Source organism: Chiloscyllium plagiosum, unplaced genomic scaffold, assembly GCF_037043375.1.
Source record: "Chiloscyllium plagiosum isolate Xiang-an unplaced genomic scaffold, Cpla_swu_hap1 HiC_scaffold_19, whole genome shotgun sequence".
Classification (NCBI taxonomy): domain Eukaryota; kingdom Metazoa; phylum Chordata; class Chondrichthyes; order Orectolobiformes; family Hemiscylliidae; genus Chiloscyllium; species Chiloscyllium plagiosum.
In genome coordinates this window covers 28,635,873-28,659,778 of record NW_028270157.1, presented here as the reverse complement: position 1 = coordinate 28,659,778, position 23,906 = coordinate 28,635,873, and the positions used below count along the sequence as shown (strand labels likewise).

Genomic DNA, 23,906 nt, shown 5'->3' with positions numbered 1-23,906 from the left:
GAGCTTCTGCTCTGTCATTTCAATCCTGTAAGTGAAAAGAAGAGAGAAATACAGCAGTAAGATTCTGTGATTTAAAGGTTGAATGTAGAAAAATGCAAAGATTATTGTCCTTTAATCTCCTTTAAAGATAGAAAATGGCTTGAGCAAAATTAGCAGATTCAGTGTTTTCAATATACAGAGCAAACATGTGTTTATATACTGCCTTATCACATCCTCAGAATGTCAGAGTTTTACAGCCAGTGAATTCCTTCTAAAATGCAGCCAACACTGATAAATATGTAGACTGGTAGATATTTTCTACATGAACAAAAATGAATAACTTTATTTGATAAGTTTGATAATCTGTTTTTGGTAATTTTGATACATGATTGCTACTTGACTCAGCCACCTAACTTGTCAGCTCTCCTGCTACCTTAAAAATAAATAATGCTTTCCAAAATCTTCAGAGAATATTTATAGTGATTATTATGTATTTCCTCCAATAAAGATTGTTTGTTAATATGTTAAATCTTAACATATTCTCCCATTAAATAACTGCCTTAAAACTAATAACGTAAGTTCCACATAAATCTATTTGAGAATGAGAAGATTGAAATCAATTTCTCCTCTATGATTTGAATGTGCACAGAAGCCAAGTATTTTGGCTGCTGTAGCAAGGTGTTTCCTATGGTAAAGGTAGCATGAAAGAATTGATGACCCAGAGGTCAGTAGTCTTGCTCAAGACAGCATCTTAACTAAGAGAGCTATAATAATGATAGGCTATATATTCATTGAATGTTTATTAAAGTTTTTTATAACTTCAGTTGTTGAAAATTAATCCTTCTTAAAAGGCCTTTATGTTGTTTCAAAGGTTAGAAAAACTACGCAACAAACTAGTGCCAATTTACTCATATGACCCCAGTGAGGATCGTAATGATGTGGAAGAAGAATCTTTAGATCACAGTGGAGAAGTGAAAGTAAGTAAAATCTATTGGGAATGTATATTTTACCAAGATGAGGTTGATCGCTAAAACAGTCAAAACCTTAAAGAATTTTTTTAAAATTTTAAAGCACCAGTGAGGAAAAGCAATATTTAATAAGAGGACAAAACTCAGACTCAGTTTCCAGTTTCTGAATTTAGCCTATTCTCAGGCAGCAGAGAAATTATGCTACTCGAATTGGACCCATTCCCCTGTGAACAAGGAAAATAAAAAGTCAGCCAGGGTTCTTGCTTCTGATTGCTATCAAACAGTTTATGGTGGAAAGTGTGCATGCATGAACTTGGACAGGGATAGATTAAGCTGAGCTTTGATCTCCTCCAAGACTGCTTAGCCTATGAACACTGCGGTTTGGCTTCCATCTGCAGAATAGCCTAATAAAAATGGTAACAGAGAACAGTTCTTGTACATGGAACTATCCTAGAAAGAGTAGGGATTTTCAGGAAATTAGAGAAACAAAGCAAAGAAAAACAAGTCTCAGTAAACATATTCCATATTTCTATCGTTCTTTTCTTTACATATTTCACAAATAATACTTGAAGATGTTGACATTCTACAATTGAGAATTATTAGAATGTGGCACACTGAAAGAAGCCATTTATTTTGTTATGTCAGTACTGATAACTTTCTCCATGAGGTACCAAATCTTTTACTGTACCTCAATTCCAATGCTTTTTTGTCATTTTACATTTTTGTAAATCTCTCTGAAAATTCGAATACAAAGGCAAAGTACTTTGAATGCTGGAAATCTGAAATAAAGATAGAAAAGTTTGGAAATAAACAAGTCTGGCAGCATCTGTGGAGACAAAAGCAGAGTAAACTTTTTCAGTTAATCACCTTTCTTCAGAACCGGGTTAAGTTAGAAATCTGTTAGGTTTTAAGCAGGTGAAAGCAAAAACAAGTTTAAAATAAGAGTAAGACTGAAACATTTTGAATGACAGTTGCTTCTTGTGCATTTCTTCTATTGCCTAACTTATGTCAAGGATCTATCAGGGTCTCGTTCTGATTTTTTTTCTGTTCTCCCTTATCTAGAAAAGATAAATTTAACTAGCTCTGATGTTCTTATGATTTATCCAAAATTCATTTGTCAAAGCATCTTTTTAGGTGAACACGATTTTCCCAATCTGTGCCTGTCACAACAATTTAGAATTGGGTAGAGAAATTTAATATGTCAATGCCATGCCAGTTTTTATGGATCTGGTTTTTATGCTGGCTTTTCCTCGATGCCTTGGTTAATGTATGCTTTAATTAAGTAATCTGTGCTCATTAAATGAAATAGTTATTACCTCATAGTTATTGACTTAATGATTAAAACTCTACTGTATTGTTTTCTTGCACTTTTACATCTGCTGGTCTCCTGGTGTCATGCATTGTTCTTCAGACAAATAGGTGCTTTGATTATAGGCTGCTTCTCATAACTCTCGTAAATGTTATTAGGAACTATGGTGACTCTTTCTAGTTTCAACTCCGTGGGAAACTTTCTAGTCTGTACTTGCTGCCTCCTTATCACTTCATTACAGATTAGAAACAACATATAAGGAATCATGGTTAGATATACCCCACCCACACCCTGGCTCTTAGCCACTGACATGCCTTAAATTGAGCTATACCCAAATTTGTCTATAAACATAGAAGTTTAGTTGGTCCAAATAGTTCCTGTCATTGTTTACCCTCCATGTGAGCAAATAGTTTTAATCACATTTGCCCACACTGTTCCCATATCCCATCACCCCTTTTCCTTCAACAAACTATTCAATCTAATCTTAAATGTTGACATAGTTTCTGTCTCAACTACTGACCCTACAAGTAAATTCCACCAGCTCAACTTTCAGTGTCAGAAGTTTCTCCTGCCCTTTGTTCTAAATCTATTATATTTAATCTTGGGTATGTGGCCCCTCATTCTTAACTCCTCAACTACAGGCAACAATCTGGCAATATCTGTGGAGCGAGAAACAGAGTTGACATTTCGGGTGTGTGACTTTCCATCAGAACTGAGTATTTCAAGCCTTTCTTAGTATTTTCTTCTGCTGGTCTATGATTGTAAAATAAATACAATATGAAGAAAGACTTAGTTTTCAATCCATTATCTAACAATATAACGATTTGTTATAACATTAAAATGTTTGCTTGTTGGTTGGTGATTTAGTGCATCAATTTGTCTTTGCATGTCAATGAAAACAGATTACCCAGTTGTTATCATATTTGCTGCTTGTAGGAATTTGATGTGTGCGATGTATTTCCTACATTACTACAGTGGCTATACTTGAGAGTATTTCATTGCATGTACAACATTTTGATATACCCTGAGTTTGTGAAAGACAATATATAAATTTAAGTTCTTTTTTATGTAAGCTTCCCCATATTCTTCATTCTGGATCTGTCACTCTATGTTGTGTCATACAGACATATGAATTAGGAGCTGAAGTAGGCCATTTGGCCCCTTGAATGGCAGAGCAAACTCAGTATGATCACGGCTGACCTGTATGTGTTTCACATTCTAATCTATTCCTGATAATATTAGTTTATTTGTTAGGCAATGAAATCAATCTACCATCGACTTAAGTATTCAATCATCCCACCCTCACCATTTTCTGTGGCAGAAAATTCCAAAGTTCCGCAGCTCTCAGAGTAAATCTCTCATGACCTATGCTCTTCAAGAGTGACCCCTAATTTTTAAAATAGTGTTGCCCAGTTCTGAACTAACCAATTAGAAGAAACTTCCACTTTGTCAGCGCCTAACAGGTCTTACCTAACAAATTTGATTGAAATTTTTGTGAAGGTGACTTGGTGCATAGATGGGTATTGCAGTTGATGTAGACAACATGAACTTTAGTAAGACTTTTGATAAGGTCTGTCCTGGGAAACAGATTAAGAAGCTAGGAGCCAATGGGATCCAGAGCAATTTGGCAAATTGGATCCAAAGTTGAGTTACTGGCAGGATGATGTGGAGGTGCCAGTGTTGGACTGGGTTGGACAAAATCAAAAATCACATGATACCAGGTTATAGTCCAATGGGTTTATTTGAAATTTGGAGCACTGTTCCTGCGCACTGAAAGCTAGTGTTTTCAAATGAACCTATTGGACAGTAACCTGGTGTCGTGTGATTTTTGACCTGTAGTGGCAGGAGGCAGGGGATGATGATTGAAGGGGCTTTGTGACTGAAAGTTTTTTTCCAGGGTGTTCTGCACGGTTCAGTGCTGGGTCTCTTGTTAATTGTAGTGTACATTAATGATATGGGCATGAATATAGGAGGCATGAACAGTAGGTGTGCAGATACCACAAAAATTCCTGGTGCAATAAATAGCAAGAAGGATGTCTTAGACTGCAGGACAACATAGACAACCTTGTCAGATGGGCAGAATAGTGGCAAATGGAATTCAATCCAGAAAAATGTGAAGTGATACATTTTGGAAAAATCAATGTGGTTAAGGTGGTTAAGAAGGCATATAGGATATTTGCCTTTATTAGTTGAGGCATTGAATACAAGAGCAATGAGGTTATGATGGATCTGTCTAAAACATTAATTATGCCATGGCTATACTGTGCAGTTCTGGTTGCCACACTATCGCAATGACGTGATTACACTAGAGACAATATAGAGGAGATTAACTGCAGTGGTGTCAGGGTAGGAGCTCTTCAGCTATAAAGAGAGTCTAGATAGACTGGTATTGTTTTCCTTAGAGCAGATGGGGGGACTTCTTTGCTATGACAGAAATATGAGGGATATAGGTAGAAAACAACCTTCTCCTTTAGCAGAGGGGACAATAACCAGATGCCATTGATTTAAGGTAGGAGGTTTAAAAACATTTGAGGAAAAATCCTCTCACCCATAGTGTAGTAGGTATCTGGAATTCACCACATGAAAGGATATTAGAGGCAAGAACCCTCATAACATTTAAGAGGTATTAAAATGATACAAGGCTATGAGCCAAGTGCTAGAAAATGGGATTAGAGTAAATAGGAGATCGCTGACCAGCTTGGACATGATAGGCCAAAGAGTCTCTGTAAAACTCCATCACAATCCAAGATCCTGTATATTTCCTTCAATCCACTCCACATTCTTCTAAACGCAAGTCCCTTTGTTGAACCTTTCCCTATAACACAACCTGCTTATTCCAGGTATACATTTAGTAAATTTGCTCTCAGCCATCTCCAACACATTGACATCCTTCCTGAAAAAGGAGACCAAAATTGCAGTATTCAAGATGTGCTCTCATCAATGCCCTAGATAAGTGAAGCGTAATATCCTGCATATACATTCAATTCATCTTGTAATAAAGCATTGCATTCCATTAGCCGCCTTATTTTATAGCTGTTATTGTATAATAACTTTGTAATTCTTGCACTAGAACATTTAGATATCTATGCACTTTGAAGTAAATTTCACTGCTTGCCATACCAACAAATGTCAGTTCCTGCTTTCCATTCCTTTCTCCTCATGGAAAATGAATCTGCATAGAAACAATAGATGTACTGAATTATTTTACAATTACATTTGTTGCCATTGTACAAATGTTGAAATAAATTTACAGCGTTGAAGTCGCACCCACAGTTTTTAAATAGCTCAGTAGTTAGTTCACCAGTGTGTTATGACTCCTGAACTGTTTTAAAACTGTGGATTTTTAAAAATTAATTTAAATTTTCCACATCAACCTTAATGTTTTGCATCCCATCTCTACGAAAACAGTCATTATTGAGCTTGTTCCTTCCCAACTTTCATTTTAAAACTATGTGCTGTCGATTTTTAAAAGTAATTTTTCTATCTTGTCTGTCAACTTTATTTAGTTTCTAAAATCTTTATTTTTGATTTAGGATAGTCAAGAACCTTCAGATGAGAAAGCAAACAGACTGGATGATAGCCATGTCTCCACCTCCAATACTGACATTGTGATTTGAACCAAATATTGGTAACCAAAATGCAGGTGAATCAAAGTTTCTGAATTCATAGTCTAAAAGTATTCACAAGTTATAGAATGATACAGCATGGAAACAGACCCTTCGGTCCAACCAGTTCATGCCGACCGTAATCCTGAACTAAACTAGTCCCACCTGCCTGTGCTTGGCTTGTATCCCTCCAAATATTTCTTATTCATGTGCTTATCCAAATGTCTTTTAAACATTGTAACTATACCTACATTCACCACTTCACCTGGAAGTTCATTCCACATACGAAGCACACTCTGTGTAAAACAAAAATTGCCCTCATGTCTTTTTTAATTCTTTCTCCTCTGACCTTAAAAATATGTCCCCTAGTCTTGCAATTCCCCCTCCCTCGGGAAAATGCATACCTGCTATTCACCATATCTATACCCCTCATAATGCATGGTTTGTGTAAAAATTTGTAGCTTGGCATGGTGCACCTCATAATTTTATCAACCTCTATAAAGTCACTTCTTAATCTCCTACGCTCTAGTGAGAAAAGACCCAGTCTATCCAGCCTCTCCTTATAATTGAAACCTTCCATTCCCGGCAACATTGTGGTGAATTATTTTCTGAACCCTCTCTATCTTAATAACATCCACCCCATAACAGAACGACCAGAACTGCACACAGTACTCCAGAAGTAGCCTCACCAACATCCTGTACAACCTGTACAATGACTTCCCAACTCCTATACTCAAAGAGCTGAGCAATGAAGGCAAGCATGCTAAATGCCTTCTTAACCACCCTGTCTATATGTGATGCAAACTTCAAAGAATTATGTACCTGAACCCCTAGGTCTCTCTGTTCTATAACACTACCCAAGGCCTTCTTTTAATTCTGTAAGTCCTGCCCTTGCTTGTTTTACCAAAATGCAATATCTTGCATTTATCCAAATTAAACTCCATTTGCCACTCCTCAGCCCATTGACCCTACTAATCAAGATCTCTTTGTAACCTTAGGTAGCCTTCTTCACTGTCCACTATACCACCGATTATAGTGTGATCCATAAACTTAAAAACCATGCCTTCTATTTTCTCATCTAAATCATTTATTTAAATGACCAACAACAGTGGACCCAGCACCATACCCTGTGGAACACCATTAGTAATAGACCCTTTACCACCACTCTCTATCTTAATACTTAGGAATACTTGAAAATCTTGTGCTCTTTGTTGCAATTCATACAATTGTTAAATTATTGAATTACTGACACTTCATGCAGGAACTATTGACTTGGCCCTCCTGTCAAGTTGTTCCAAATCAACTATGGCGCAGGAACCTTCCCAATAATGCAGAAAATCATTCAGGTACCTGCAAAAATACAGAACAAATCTGAACTGTCAAATCTCCATCTTATCATCCTCTCCTAATAATTAGCCAATTGATGGTGTCATCAATAGTGCTATTAATTTACACCAATTTGCCAATCAGCTGCTTGGTGATGTTGACTTTAGATTCTTATGGACCTGAAAAGGGGAGCTGTGAGAAAATAGGTTTAGGATGGCAGGAAATGCCAGTGGAGAAAAATATAGGGGGTTTATACAAAAGAGAAATGGTATTAATAGAGAAAACATGGAATATAGGAAGAGAAGAGTTCAGACAAACAATCAAGAAACAACCACGTGAATGAAAAGTTATGTAAGAGAATTTGAAAAGAGAAAAAGAAGAGGAAGGAACTGATGTAGAGGAGGATAAGAATGAATAGGATGGAATGGGAGGAGAGGGGATTGGAAGGAGCAGGGACAAAAACCTGGATGTTTGTTGGGTGAATGAATGGATGGTTGGAGAAGAAGAAAGTGGGAAAGGGAGGGTAAGTGGAAGTGGAAGAGGAAAGATATAGAGAAGAAACATAAGAGATATAAAGGGGGTGCAGAGAGATGAGCTAAGATTGCAAAGCAAGAGAGAAAAAGAAGCGAGGAGCGTAGGAGAAACCAGGGAAAGACTGGAATAGAGAAAAGGGAAAGTCAGCATAGAGAGTGAGAGGTGGTAGTGGCTGGGGTGCTATAATCAGAGGGACATTTGGTTTGGAATTTGGAAAGTTGGGGGCAAGGCTAGTCAAGATTTGGAAAATGTAGAGTGGGAAGGGAATCTTTCAAAATCAAGCTTAGTAGAGCAGATGGTTCACAGAACTAAAGATTTGCTGTTAAGTGCTGGCAAGGAAAAGGAGGGAAAGGCTGATTGAATGTGCAGCATTGCTCAAAATATAGGAGTACAGTCAAACTCTCTCCCGAAAGTGGCCAAGTCAGCCCAAAAACTGAATAATGGAAGTGATTCATCAGAAAAATTTCCTCCCATACAAGAGACGGTAAAGTTTTAAAAGGAGCTGCTGCTGCTGCAAACACAGGCTGGTACAAATGCAAGAGGGAAACAGACAGTGACTGAAGTAGCAGCAAGAGGACAAGTATTGGGGTGAACAAGGCTGGTGAAACTTGGGGAGCTGAGACAGCAAAACAAAGCCAGTGAGAAAGAGTGAGGAGTGGATGGGTCAAGGCCTGGAGGAATGTACTTCTGGACAAGGCCTAAGGGTGGGAGCATCCAGTTTGCTTAGGTGGGAGCATCCTGTTTGCTTGGGTGAGGTCACTATAAGTAAGAGACTGCTAGGCTAGGCATGAAGTAGACAGCTTGAGCGGGCTGAGTTGGGGGGAAATGGGCAGCAAGTAGCTGCCAAGGGAGAGAGAGAGGAAAGCTGATGAGATTCTGTCAACAAAGGAATATCTAGCAAACTGGGATCCAGGAAAATCTGAACTCACTGATTACATATTTATTGCACAGTAACGTGCACAATATGAAATATGTCCGCTATTTAAAAAAACTTGTGTTGCTAGATGTGCCAATTTAAAACTGATATCTATGAAATTGAAGTTTACCTTGTGGTTTAATGGCAGGTTGGTAGTTGAGGATATGGATGAATTCTTCTGCTTCTGAGAGTCCAAATGTCCCATATGTCAACACAAACAGAAGGTAATATTGCTAAAAGCAAAATGCTGCAGATGCTGGAAATCTGAAAGAAAAATAAAATGCTGGAGAAACTCAACAGGGCTGGCACCTTCTGTGGAGAGAGAAAAACAAAGTAATGCTTCAAGTTAGATATGACTGAATTCTGAAAAGGTTATATCGGACGTGAAACATTAACTCTACTTCTCTCCACAGAAGCTGTCAGACCTCCAGCACATTGTTTTTATTTCAGGTAATGTTGCTACCTGACTGCATCTCGCCTAATAAAGGAATTAGTGAGAATAAAATAATAGCTTGAGGAAATCTCAAGAAGACTCCTTAATAATCAATTATTTTGCCCCCTGATGTGCAAAGCATAGGGGAATATAAACCCACAGAGACTCAGTTTAAATGAGGCTAAAAAATACCAATTTGCATTTGGGCAAACACCACCGTAATACTGTGGGTTGAGGCTAGGAATTAATCAAGTAAAATTTGACAGGATGGTGGATATTTAGCAGAGCTTGTAGATTAAAGTGGAGTGATTCCAGGATTTGACTGTCAATTGGCAATAGTTCAAAGTGAAACTCGTTTCTTATTTTTATGGCAGGGATGGACAGCAGAATAAAAGTAATCTTTAACATGATGCACATCTTGCTGCTGTAATTGAACTGGTGTAAAGCTACACAGCAACAAATCTTAGGAGTGACAATGAAAGTTCAATAATGTCAGTCGACTAACAGTCATGCAGTATTAGAGTTCAATTTAACTTAATGATCCACATTCCAGTAGTGACGCTATACTTTTCAGAGCTTCTTCATTCATTGTAAACTGCTTTGGGACATCCTGAGGTGCTCGATAAATGCCGTTTCTTTCTTTGTTTCTTTAACTTCATCTTCATGGACCTACAATTAATTATTAGAAAAATCACTCACCTTTTTTGATACATAATCTCTGGTATATTACTGGGAAAATAAACGTACAGTGCATAGCTGATTATTTTTCGACTGGTATACCTCTATGCTCTGTTACGACCTGTATAGCTGCTTTAGCATCTTTGCCAGCACCTTTTGTAAGATTCCACTATGGTTTAATTGAAGATCACAGCTGGCGTAGCATCAGAACAGCAACATTGGTTTTACTCCCTGGTCTAGGGAGGGAATGTATTAGCCATGGTTTTTGCATCTGGTTATTGTCAAATGGCCATTGCTGGATAGTACACATATGTGAATATCTGGAAAAAATAAGATTTGGCACAGCAGTAATAACCTATTGTCTGGAATAATACATGAGGATTAACTATTCTGCAAAACTTTAATCCTGTATAAATCATCACTTTCAGAAAAGAGTGTACGCAAGTTTAAAACAAAACCACTCTTTGCGGAGAGCTTTTTCCAGAATTGTCTCAGTTGAGGAAGTTTTAGAATTGATAATCCAGAATCCAATATGTGCATTTGGTGTTCTGTTCAGTACAAAAATGTTGTCTAATACTATGTAATTGGATCTGTGAAGAAGTGTTTTAAAAAAAGAGTTGGTTTATGGTAATGCACACTTGGTCATCTAACTGACCAATAATAAAAATAAGTGGGTGCTTTTGAAAACACTAATTCTGATGACATCTTAGGTTAATCTTCTGGGTCGTTAGAAGCTGTTATGGTGATTAATCAAGCTATTAGATTCTGTTTACGTCTATGTTTTACATATTTCAGAATATTGCATACGCGATGGCACATCTAAAGTAAAAAAGGTTTTCTCATTTAATAACAAGATTAAATTACAACTTTTTCAATGGCTCAGTAAGTGAATCCTATGAGTAGCAGAGATCTTCAAGCTACTATCTATAATTGATTTTGTAATTGTGCTGGACATTGGTGAGGTTGCGTTTAGAATACTGTATTCAATTCTGGTCTCCCTGCTATAGGAAAGATGTTGTTCAACTTGAAACGGTTCAGAAAAAATTTAAAAGGATATTGCTGGGATTGGAGGCGTTGAGCTATAGGGAGAGGCTGAATAGGCTGGGGCTTTTTTCCTGGAGCATTGAAGGGGTGACCTTAGAGATTTACAAACTCATGAGGAGTATGGATAGGGTGAATAGCCAAGGTCTTTTTCCCAGCTTCGGGGAGTCCAAAACTAGAGGACATAGGATTAAAGTGAAGGGGAAAATATTTAAAAGGGACCTGAGGGGCAACTTTTTCACACAGAGCATGGTGCATTCATGGAATGAGCTGTCAGAGGAGATGGTGGAAGTGGACACAGTTGCAACATTTAAAAGTTATCTGGATGGGTAGATGAATAGGAAGCGTTTAGGGGATATGTGCTTAGTACAGGCAAATGGGACTAGATTAGTTTAGGATATCTGGTTGTTGCGGACAGTTGGGCCGAAGAGTCTGTTTCTGTGCTGTATGATTCTATAACTGGGAGGAAATAGGAGATGCTACTATTGGTTTTAGCATTGCTGCATTAAGATGGAGAAGTCAGTTGAGGTCTACATTCCCTGTAGGCCTTGTTTCCAGGGCATGAACCTCCAAGGTCCATGTGTGGCAGCTTCCTCAGAAACTGGATGTCAGTCTGTCAGCACGCCACCTTCTTTTGCTGGATGTGTTTGTGTGAATGTCAGATGAAATCAGAATTAAGCTCAATTGACCCAATTGTTTGGCAACACAATTGCTAAGGTTGGACATGTTTAGCAATCATTTTGTATGGCATTAAAGTTGAACGGCAGCTATGGGACTATTTCTGTATGTAAATAGTGTTTGCTTCAGGTAAAATGCCTTTATGTGTGTGTGATATTTTACAATATATTTATCTCATTCCACAGGTGCACTACATGAAAAACAATGTTTGAACATTTGAGGGTTTGAATTTTACTGATGCTGTCGTCACATAACAGATCACCTGTTAGAATCATCTACATACTCCTGGTGTAGAACTAAACAGCCATAAGAATAACTATTTTTACAATGGTTTTTGAATTAAAATTGCCAGATTGTGGCACTATATTTGTTGCAAAGCTGGATCTTTCAACAATATATTTGTGTATTGAAATTATATACAAGTAAACCAAAGGAATGGAGGTTAATTATGTGAGATTTTACTTGTTTTCTTGTGTATATTTGTGTTTGAAAATGTGTGTATTTTTTTTTACTTCAGACAAAGTTTGTGGCAATATTTGGATCAAGTGGAGTGTTTAGAGATCTATCCTGAAGCCATGTGGGTACAATTCATTGAATGAATGTTCCCATTGATATGTTTATATCTGAAACTGTCAAAACTGGTGAAATCTAGTGCTCAGACTAAGAATTTATTTGTAAATATGATTCTAAACCTACACATCTCAGAGTTTCAAAGATGACAAAATAATGAGCAGGAGTGCAAATAGGAAGTGAAAAGTTTTGTGAGGTAGATTATTAATCTTCTGGGTCACAACTGACATAGTTTAGATATGCCATTTATCACTGATATCTAATTTTACTTCCATAAGCCCCTTGCTTGCTCAAATAAGATGTGTGCATTTCAAATCCCTATAAAACATGTCTGTTATGTCATTCAGTGCAGTTTATCTAATGAGATGCACAATTCCCCTAAATTCATGCCAGCCCACTTTTGAATCGGTAAATTTTTTATCGTTTATTCACAATCTAACTAAACACACCTTTGTGCAGAAAAGAGAGATTTTGCATGCCTCAGTGTGGTCTAACTTGCATGGGAATAGAACATGTTCTAAAAGCCACATAAATCCAATAAAGACTGAAATGAAGCATGTTATTGAATCATATGAAATGCTTTATCAAGACGTATAGTAATATAAACAAACAGTACATTGGATGCAGGGTGATGCTTGGGTATTCAATTTGTTAAACTCAGTAATTATGCAGCTCCTGAGTTGTTTCATTTATTACCACATTGAATGTAATCAAAACAAATAACATCTTTTTTTAAATAAATCACCTTTTGTGGTTTTATGTTATTACCAACAGATTTAAATCAAAATATTTATTTTGGAGGTCATTTTCACATTCTTAACTGGAGTCGTAAACATGCTTGATGAGCTGAATGGCCTTCTGTTTCTACATTTCTAATTTCCTGATCTTGACCAAGGTTAGCAAAGGACATTATAGTTGGATTCTCTTCCCCTATACTAGTTACAGCCATGGCTTCTGCTTACTATCCATTTGGTTTACTAGAAAATACTCAAGTGTGAGTATCAGTTAAATAAAGGAACCATCTTTGATTTGAAACTGAAGTGTATCCAATGACCACAGAACAAATCCATAAGATATAACGAAAATTCACTTGAGGTCCACCAATAAAACGCATATGAATTACAGGGATCAGAGAATGGCCAACAGTTGGTATATCTGCATTGACAATGTAAAAAACAGTTAATGCATGACACTAGTGTGAGTCAGTTCTTTCAAAGGAAGGAGCAATTTGAGGTTGGGTGGGCTATAAGGGGACTATCATGTTATGTGATTTGTGAGCAACATTTCAAAAAGCCCGTCGTCATCTTGGGATATATTACTGCTTGCACGATTCCAAGTTCCACTCAGGGTTATTTGAAAGTTATGAGGCGTCCCAGTTATTAATTACTGATGATGGGGAACAAGAAGATGCATGCAGAAAGATCTTACAGGATATACCTAGATATTTATTCAGGTTTATTGGTTTGTTTATCATTTTTTGCTGCACATTGTAGTAAAATCTAATTCTTAGATACATGCCATTTGGTCTACTAAATCTATGCTGGTATTTATGCTCAAAATTAATCTCCTTGCAGCCAACTTCCTCTAACCAACAAGTGGAAATTAATGCCCTTCCCTGTGGCAGGTTTCTTTTTGTGGGGTTATTTAGTCAGGAAAGAAGGTGGCAGGTGGAGACACTGCACTAGTATACAGTTCCAGCATTAGATGCCTGCTTTTGTATGCTAGATCTCCAATAAAGGAAGAAAATCCCTATTGTTGTGGACCAGACCAAATCCCTTCCAACATATCAAGGAGGTAACCTAGACCCTAATGGTTTCTTATTTAAAGGCAAGTGTAAGTTGCTGTGTTCCACTTTATTCTTACCTTATAGCTAAAATCCAAACAAAAGAAAGAAGAATTGGAATAACTTAACTCTATTTGAAAATGTAGCAGAATAATAGATTATTTAACAACTAAATGGCAACTGTTTCAATATAATAACATTTCATAAACACCCACTTGACAAAGGCACATTCAATAAAATAAAGTTAAAATTCACACAACACCAGATCATAGTCTAACAGGTTTATTTGGAAGCACTGGCTTTTGGAGCACTGCTCCTTCATCAGGTGGTTGTCTGACATTGTATTGTTAGAGAGAAAAAGGTTTAGCGGTGACTTAATAGACATGATTTGGAGATGCCGGTGTTGGACTGGCTTTCTAATCTAAAAAATGGATTTACAGAATCTTACATGGATTCATACAGTTTTTGAGCAAAGTAAAATGTAATTCTGCAAGTACACATCACCCCACAAACTTATATGTGTGTTGGGGGGGGTATGAGTGTCTGTGAGAAAGTGTATGTGTGCAAGTGTAAAAGAGTATAAGTGTGTGAGTGTGTGTGTGTGTGTGTGTGTGTCTGTCTGTCTGTCTGTCTGTGTGTATAGTCCAATGGGATCACCTGTAGTGTGACATGAACCCAAGGTCCTGGTTGAGGCCATCCCCATGGGTACTGAACTTAGCTATCAGCCTCTGCTTGGCCACTTTTCGTTGTTGCCTGTCCTGAAGTCCGCCTTGGAGGACGGTTACCCGAAGGTCCGAGTTCGAATGTCCTGGACTGCTGAAGTGTTCTCCGACTGGGAGGGAACACTCCTGTCTGTTGATTGTTGTGCGATGTCTCTGCTTGGTCTTGCCACTGTACCAATCCTTAGGGCATTCTTGTCTGCAGCGTATGAGATAGACGACGTTGGCTGAGTCACATGAGTACCTGCCACCATTACAGGTGACCCCATTGCACTATAGACACATACAGACAAACAGACAGACAGACAGACACACACACACAGACCCTTTCTCATACTCTCACATATACACTCCCACACAAACCCTCTCACAGACTTATATCCCTTTACACTCACACATACACACACTCTCTCACAGACACTCATGATACCCCCCCTCCACAAGCACACATACACATAAGTTTGTGGGGTGAATTTGTACTTGCAGAATTACATTTTATTTTGCTCAAAAACTGCATGAATATTTGCAAGATTCTTTAAATCCATGTTTTAGATTAGAATCAGTCTGACCATTGTGGCATAGACAGCCTCACACAGGGAATCTAACACCTTCAATATATCATCTGGGCTGATATCACACCAATTATTAAAATTCACTTGAGAATGTAACTTTTAAAAAAATGTTTTGCATTTTACCGATGAAAGAACTGAAACCAACATGGTCATTGTAAAAGATGAGAGACTTAACAAACAATCCAGGTCTTTTTCGATATGTAATTTCAGTTACATCACACTGTAAACTTTTGCTATAAGTTCTGTGTCTTACATTCTTATTCTCTAAAACCACCTGATTAAGGAGCAGCGCTCTGAAAGCTAGTGCTTCCAAATAAATCTGTTGGTAAAAACAATGACTGCAGATGTTGGAAACCAGATTCTGGATTAGTGGTGCTGGAAGAGCACAGCAGTTCAGGCAGCATCCAAGGTGCTTCGAAATCGACGTTTCGGGCAAAAGCCCTTCATCAGGAATAAAGGCAGTGAGCCTGAAGCGTGGAGAGATAAGCTAGAGGATGGTGGGGGTGGGGAGAAAGTAGCATAGAGTCCAATGGGTGAGTGGGGGAGGGGATGAAGGTGATAGGTCAGGGAGGAGAGGGTGGAGTGGATAGGTGGAACAGGAGATAGGCAGGTAGGACAAGTCTGGATAAGTCATGGGGACAGTGCTGAGCTGGAAGTTTAGAACTAGGGTGAGGTGGGGGAAGGGGAAATTAGGAAACTGTTGAAGTTCACATTGATGCCCTGGGGTTGAAGTGTTCCGAGGCGGAAGATGAGGCGTTCTTCCTCCAGGCGTCTGGTGGTGAGGGAGCGGCGGTGAAGGAGGCCCAGGACCTCCATGTCCTCGGCAGAGTGGGAGGTGGAGTTGAAATGTTGGGCCACGGGGCGGTGTGGTTGATTGGTGCGGGTGTCCTGGAGATGTTCCCTAAAGCGTTCTGCTAGGAGGCGCCCAGTCTCCCCAATGTAGAGGAGACCGCATCGGGAGCAATGGATACAATAAATGATATTATTGGATGTGCAAGTAAAACTTTGATGGATGTGGAAGGCTCCTTTAGGGCCTTGGATAGAGGTGAGGGAGGAGGTGTGGGCACAGGTTTTACAGTTCCTACGGTGGCCTCAGGATGCCCTCCAACGCATCTCGTCTACATCCCGCACCTCCGCCCTCAGACCCCACCCCTCCAACCGTAACAAGGACAAAATGCCCCTGGTGCTCACCTTCCACCCTACCAACCTTCGCATAACCCAAATCATCCGCCGACATTTCCGCCACCTCCAAACAGACCCGACCACCAGGGATATATTTCCCTCCCCACCCCTTTCCACCTTCCGCAAAGACCGTTTCCTCCGTGACTACCTGGTCAGGTCCACGCCCTGCTACAACCCACCCTCCCATCCTGGCACTTTCCCCTGCCACCGCAGGAACTGTAAAACCTGCGCCCACACCTCCTCCCTTACCTCTATCCAAGGCCCTAAAGGAGCCTTCCACATCCAAAGTTTTACTTGCACATCCACTAATATCATTTATTGTATCCGATGCTCCCGATGCGGTCTCCTCTACATTGGGGAGACTGGGCCCCTCCTAGCAGAGCGCTTTAGGGAACATCTCCGGGACACCCGCACCAATCAACCACACCGCCCCGTGGCCCAACATTTCAACTCCCCCTCCCACTCTGCCGAGGACATGGAGGTCCTGGGCCTCCTTCACCTCCGCTCCCTCACCACCAGACGCCTGGAGGAAGAACGCCTCATCTTCCGCCTCAGAACACTTCAACCCCAGGGCATCAATGTGGACTTCAACAGTTTCCTAATTTCCCCTTCCCCCACCTCACCCTAGTTCTAAACTTCCAGCTCAGCACTGTCCCCATGACTTGTCCGACCTGCCTATCTCCTTTTCCACCTATCCACTCCACCCTCTCCTCCCTGACCTATCACCTTCATCCCCTCCCCCATTCACCCATTGGACTCTATGCTACTTTCTCCCCATCCCCACCCTCCTCTAGCTTATCTCTCCACGCTTCAGGCTCACTGCCTTTATTCCTGATGAAGGGCTTTTGCCTGAAACGTCAATTTCGAAGCTCCTTGGATGCTGCCTGAACTGCTGTGCTCTTCCAGCACCACTAATCCAAAAATAAATCTGTTGGTCTATCACCTGGTATTGTGTGATTTTTAAACTTAGTACACCCCAGTCCAACAACGGTATCTCCAAATCATGGCTTCAATGAAACAGACTGTCTCACATGCAATTCTGGCAAAAGAGAAAACTCCAGCTTTTAACTGTAGCAAAGAGAGGGATGTGATATCTTTTTCAACTAGCTTCCAAAAGCCAGTAACAACTACTGAAAGCTAAACTAAGTCCCTGGTTCTCTGAGAGTCTGACTCCACCCATTCACACTAGTTCTATTGTTCCTACTTTAAAACAAAACCATAGGCCTCACAAGGTGTTTACCTTATTGGCTTGGAACAGATTGCTTACTACCTCTGTCTCAAACTTTCTTCATTTAAAAAAAGGACAAGATACACTTCTTAAAGCCATAGTATTGTCACAATATATTTTCTTTACCACCTTGTCTATCTGCCTTACCTATGGACTGCATGGACATGCACTCTAATTTCTCTAATTTTCCCACCCCTCTCAATGTCCTGCTGTTCATTGTATATTCTATAGCTTTGATTTTTCCTCCCCAATGCACCACCTCATAGTTCTGCAGATTGAATTTCATTTGCCACTTTTCTGCCCTCTCAATCAAACCATTTATATCGTTCTGGGGTCAACTAACTACCCGGCCAATTTTTGTCATCTGCAAATTTCTCAATTCATACTTCCTACATTGAAGTCCAAAACAATAAAATGTACAACAAACAACAAAGGCCACAACAATTAGCCTTGTGAAACATAGCTGGAAACTACTTTTCATTCACAAAACATTGGCTTGGTGACAAGAAACAAAAGATTGATCAAATTTTGATCTAACTTGCCACATTCTCATGTATCCCATGGGCTTTCATTTTTTTGACCAGCCTGCCATGTGAAGTACAGTACAGAGAAGGCAATGGCTTAGTGGTATTATTAAAAGACTGTTAATCCAGAAATTCTAATGGTAGATGGTGGAATATGAATTCAATTTTTTAAAAAATCTGGAATTAAGAATCCCCTGATGACCATGAAACCATGTTGATTGTCAGAAAAATCCACCTGGCTCACTTATGCCTTCCAGGAAAGGAAATTTGCCATCCTCACCTGGTCAGGCCTCTAGGTGACACCAGACCAGCAGTAATGTGGTTGACTCTCACTTCAACAGCTTCCTCATTTCCCCTTCCCCCACCTCATCCTAGTTTCAAACTTCCAGTCCCCTTGACTTGTCCGGACTTGTCCGACCTGCCTAGCTCCTTTTCCATCTATCCACTCCACCCTCTCCTCCCTGACCTATCACCTTCATCTCCTCCCCCACTCACCCATTGTACTCTATGCTACTCTCTCCCCACCCCCACCCTCCTCTAGCTTATCTCTCCACGCTTCAGGCTCTCTGCCTTTATTCCTGATGAAGGGCTTTTGCCCGAAACGTCGATTTTGCTGAAGCTCCTCGATGCTGCCTGAACTGCTGTGCTCTTCCAGCACCATTGATCCAGAATCTGGTTTCCAGCATCTGCAGTCATTGTTTTTATCCTTTGAAATGGTCTTGGAAGCCACTCAGTTGAATTAATCATTACAAAGTCTCAACAAAGAAATGAATCCAAATGGACCATCTGACATTGACTTAGGCATCTGCCATGACTACATCAAAAACCACAGTCTTTCATCATTTCTTCCCTTCCCTAAGGACGTCATAGATCTATTTTCAACACATAGACTACAGTAATTCAAGAAGGTAGTTCACCACGATCTTTTCAAGGGAAACTTCGGATCTAGCAATAAATGCTGTCAAGCAAGTGATGCCCACTCCTGACTAGTGAATTTTAAAAAATGTGCAAAATGGATATATTTTAAGTTAATATTTGAAATTGTTTCCTTAGGTTGTTGTTGAAAGGTTGCTGTGGATATTAAAGATTTATTTAACAAAGCTTCCTAGATGTCACAGAACGAGAGGTAACTGCTTATTCTGCCACAGAGCCCTGCTGAGGCTGTTTGAATAGTAATTGGTTGGAGAGTGCTTGGATATCTGAAAAACTTGTTGGGGAACAATAATCCTGTGATGAAAGGCTACCCCAGTTGATCTTTCCTATTTTAGAAAAAATCTCTTGAGTTTGGGGTGAAACTTGTTTTTCTTCTGAAAGTAACTTCTCAATATTGTAATTTGCTGAATAAGCTGTTTCCCAAGACCGCAGATGAAAGAGATGGTTTTTGACTTCAGGAGGGCATAGAGCAATCACTCTCCGCTGGACATCGACAGCTCCCCCATGAAGAGCACAAATTGTCTTGGTGTCCACCTGGTCGCTCAACACAAGCTCCATAGCCAAGAAAGCCCAGCAGCATCTCTACTTTCTGCATAGGTTGGGGAAAGCCCATCCCCCATTCTCATCACATTTGACAGAGGCATCACTGCCTGGTTCGGGAATTGTACTGTCTCGCATCATAAGACCCTACAACGGATAGTGAGGACAGTTGAGAAGATCATCAGGGTCTCACTTTACTCATTTGCAGACATTTACACCACATGCTGCATCCGCAAGGCTGAGAGCATTGTGGATGACCCACACATCCTTCATTCAAATTCTTCTCCCTCCTGCCATCTAGCAGAAGATAACGGAGCATTCAGTCTCTCATGGTCAGACTGCAATAGCTTCTTCCCCAAGCCATCAGGCTCCTTAATCCTAATGAAGGGTTTCTGCCTGAAACGTCGATTTTCCTGCTACTTGGATGTTATCTGACCTGCTGTGCATTTCCAGCACCAATCTAATCTTGACTGTATGGTCACACTCTATTTGCAGTTTTTGGACCATGGTTTGAATTGTTGCTAAAACAATGTTTTATTAATGATCATTCATTGTTACGTTGTAATTTGTCCACCACTGTGCCTCTTGTCTTGTCAGGAATGACTGTGATGTCTTGCATGCTTTGCACTTTTCTATGCACATTATGCTGCCCTGGGTATGACTGTACTCTCGTGTAGTCAATGTGTTCATATAGCACCTTGGACCTGGAGGAGCGCTGTTTCATTTTTTTTGTACCAGCTGTATATGGTAGAAACGACAAATAACATTACTCTACTCCAAAGAAAACTGTGCATGAATACTGACTTGACCACATGCCAGAATGTCAGAATAGGACTTCAGACACTCTACACCGATCCTTTTTGCCTTTCAAGAATAATCCTAATGGCCAGGTGTTTTATTCCCCTTTTTTCAAAAGAGAATCCCTGCAGGGAGAAATCTTTTTCTTTTTATCCAGAAGTATGTGTGTGTGTTTTTGGGTTCTTTAGAGGTGTAGATGTTTACTTCCATATTACCACCATTGTATGTTAATCAATTATTGCATCCTCATTGACTAAGTTCTATTTTGATAATAAACCAATAATTGTATTTAAAGGAATTTTTAAAGTAATTCTTAATATAGATGAGACACTTAATTTGTATTTTGGAAACTGTGAAACGTATTTTTACTTTGTGCAGTGACCTATAGGACTAGAGCAACAGTATTTCTCCAGGCTTGGTTATAATATAGAAGTGGAGTCTGTAATGAAATATTCAATGCAAATCTTTAATTGGAAGTGGGTAATAATAATCTGAAAGAACACACCATGTTTCTTGTGCATTATATATCAAGTTGGCATTGTCTGTTGCTACAACCTTTGTGGAGGTGGAAAATTTATCCTTGAATGATTTGCAAAGAATAACCAAGGTTAGGCTATTTGAGTGGCAGAGAAGGTAGTTAGGAAAGCAAATGTAACTGAAGTGTTAGGTTTCAAGGATTGCAGAAAATAAAATTTATATATCAGGTTTTGTGGAAATACCTGGCTGATTTCTTTAAAAGTGGGAGTTGGAAAATCACCGACACTATTTGAGATGTTTTTTAAACAAGGCTTTTTAGAAATCACATAATTGGTGATAATTGAAAGAACTGCAGATGCTATAAATCAGAAACAAAAACAGAAGTTTCTGGAAAAGCTCAGCAGGTCTGGCAGCATCTGTGAAAAAAGATCAGAGTTTACATTTCGGGTCTGGTGACTCTTCCTCACTGGATACAATACTTTAGATTAGATTCTCTACTGCGGGGAAACAGGCCCTTTGGCCCAACAAGTCCACACCGTCCCTCTGAAGAGAAACCCACCCAAACCCATTCCCCTACCCTATATTTCCCTCTGACTAACGCATCTAACACTGTGGGCGATTTAGTATGGCCAGTTCACCTGAGCTGCACATCTTTGGATTGTGGGAGGAAACCGGAGCACCCGGAGAAAACCCACGCAGACACGGGGAGAATGTGCAAACTCCACACAGGCGGGAATCGAACCCAGGACCCTGGGGCTGTGAGGCAGCAGTGCTAACCACTGAGCCACCATGCTGCCCCACTTGGGCCAAATGTATCAAAGACTAATGAGGGAGTTCTGAGGAAGGGTCACCGGATCCAAAATGTTAACTCTGATTTCTCTTGACAGATGCTGCCAGAGCTGATGAGCTTTTCCAGCAACTTCTGTTTTTGTAATTGGTGATAATTGTTTATTCTGAAGTAGATCCCTGTTGTTTGAATGGTGATAGGATATCCATTGGCATTTCGAATTAATTGGGAAAAGAGGACACCTATGAGGAAGGGCTGTCCAGCTGATCGCTCCTATTTCTGAAGAGAAACCCCTCTTGTTGAATTCAGGGTGAAACTCATTTGGTCTTCTAAAAGAGTGGTTGAAGGAGCTTCAAAATATTGTATTTACTATTAAGCAAAGCTTGCCAATATTCCAAAGAAAACTGTCCATAAGTAGTGACTCAACATCATATGCCAGAATACATAATGTCTAATCCTTCTTTGCCTTCAAGAATAACATTAATGACTAGAAAGTGAACATAAAATAGAAAATTGGATGCAAGAATATGCTATTCACCATTATGAGGATCATGGCTTTTCCCTCATATCCTTTGGTATGTTTTGCCCTAATTGTTGTATCCAACTCCTTCTCAAAATCATACACTGTTTTGGCCCCCACTGTTTTCTAAGATAACAAATTCCAGAGACTCACCACTCTCTTGATGAAGAAATTTCTCCTTATCTCAGTCTTAAATGAATTACCCAATATCCTTACACTATTCTAAGGATCTCTGTGAGATTACCCCTTAATTGTCTGAACTCCAGCAAAAGCAAACCTAACCTAGTCAATCCCTCCTCATCACAAGTGGCACGGTGGCACAGTGGTTAGCACTGCTGCCTCACAGCGCCAGAGACCTGGGTTCAATTCACGCCTCAGGCGACTGACTGTGTGGAGTTTGCACGTTCTCCCCGTGTCTGTGTGGGTTTCCTCCGGGTGCTCCGGTTTCCTCCCACAGTCCAAAGATGTGCAGGTCAGGTGAATTGGCCATGCTAAATTGCCCGTAGTGTTAGGTAAGGGGTAAACGTAGGGGTATGGGTGGGTTGCGCTTCGGCGGGTCGGTGTGGATTTGTTGGGCCGAAGGGCCTGTTTCCACACTGTAAGTAATCTAATCTAATCAAATTAGTCCCACCATTCCCGGGATCAGCCTGGTAAACCTTCACTGCACTCCCTCAAGAGCACAAGCATCCTTCCTCAGAAAAGGAGAGCAAAACTGTACACAATATTCCTGATTCTGGACACACTCATCATTGGGAACATCCTTCCTGCATCAACCTTGTCTAATTCTGTTAGAATTATCTCCTATTTATTGTGCATAAATGTCAGGTTATTCACTTTGGAAGCAAAGACAAGATTACTACCTGAATGGCTGTAAATTGGGAGAGGGAAGTGTGTAGTGGGACCTGGGTGTCCTTGTGCACCAGTTGCTGAAGGTAAGCATGCAGGTCCAGCAGGCAGTAAAAAAAGGCAAATGGTATGTTGGCCTTCATTGCGAGAAGTTTTCTGTACAGGAGCAAGGATGTGTTGTTGCAGTTATACTGGGCCTTCGTGAGGCCACACCTAGAATATTGTATGCAGTTTTACTCTCCTTTTCTGAGGATAGATGTTTGTGCTCTCAAGGGAGTGCATCAAAGGTTTACCAGGCTGACTCCAGGGATGGCAGGACTGACATATGAGGGGAGAGATTGACTAGGTTAGGATTACTTTTGTTGGAGTTCAGACGAGTGGGGGGATGGGGGGGGGAGCTCATAGAGACTTATAAAGTTCTAACAGGACTAGATGGGGTAGATGCAGGAAGGATATTCCCAGTGGTGGGGTGCTTCCAGAACCAGAGGTCACAGTTGAGTATTCGGGGTCAACCATTTAGAAGAGATGAGGAGTCATTTCTTCACCCAAAGAGTGGTGAGCCTATGGAATCCATTACTAGATGTAGTTGATGCCAAAAGTTTGAATATATTCAAAAGGCAGCTAGTTGTAGCATTTTGGAGCGAACGGAATCAAAGGTTATGGGGAGAAAGCAGGATTAGGCTATTGAGTTGTACAATTAGCCATGATCATGATGAATGGCAGAACAGGCTCAAAGGGCTGAATGGCCTCCTCCTCTCATCTTCTATGTATCAATAGTTTTGGACTACCAATAAGTAGAAAGCCTTTCCTATTCTAAAGACCACTTAGCTAATTCATCAAAGTTCTCTCTTTGACTGGCATGAGCCTTTCCAAAAGTTGTACCTTCTCAGTCTTGGAATCATGCAACAATAAAATACATTGGCCTAATAAGTCATGAGATCCCAATTGTTAGTACAGGTC

The 23,906-nt window shown here is 40.0% G+C and overlaps 1 protein-coding gene across 11 annotated transcripts in view; it reads left to right on the top strand.

Annotated features, from left to right (window-relative positions):
* The window catches only part of LOC122559715 (uncharacterized protein C3orf18 homolog), a 93,937-nt gene extending 73,327 nt beyond the window's left edge, over positions 1-20,610 (top strand). For 7 of the 11 annotated variants that reach the window (XM_087997164.1, XM_087997167.1, XM_087997163.1 and 4 more), the window contains 3 exons: positions 851-956; positions 5,790-5,899; positions 11,653-12,596. In XM_087997164.1, coding sequence (XP_087853290.1) covers positions 851-956; positions 5,790-5,873 — 190 coding nt within the window. In that variant the 3' untranslated portion in view covers positions 5,874-5,899; positions 11,653-12,596. The other 4 variants (XR_006314514.2, XM_087997171.1, XM_087997172.1 and 1 more) reach the window with 4 other exon arrangements.
* Positions 20,611-23,906: the final 3,296 nt, after the last annotated feature.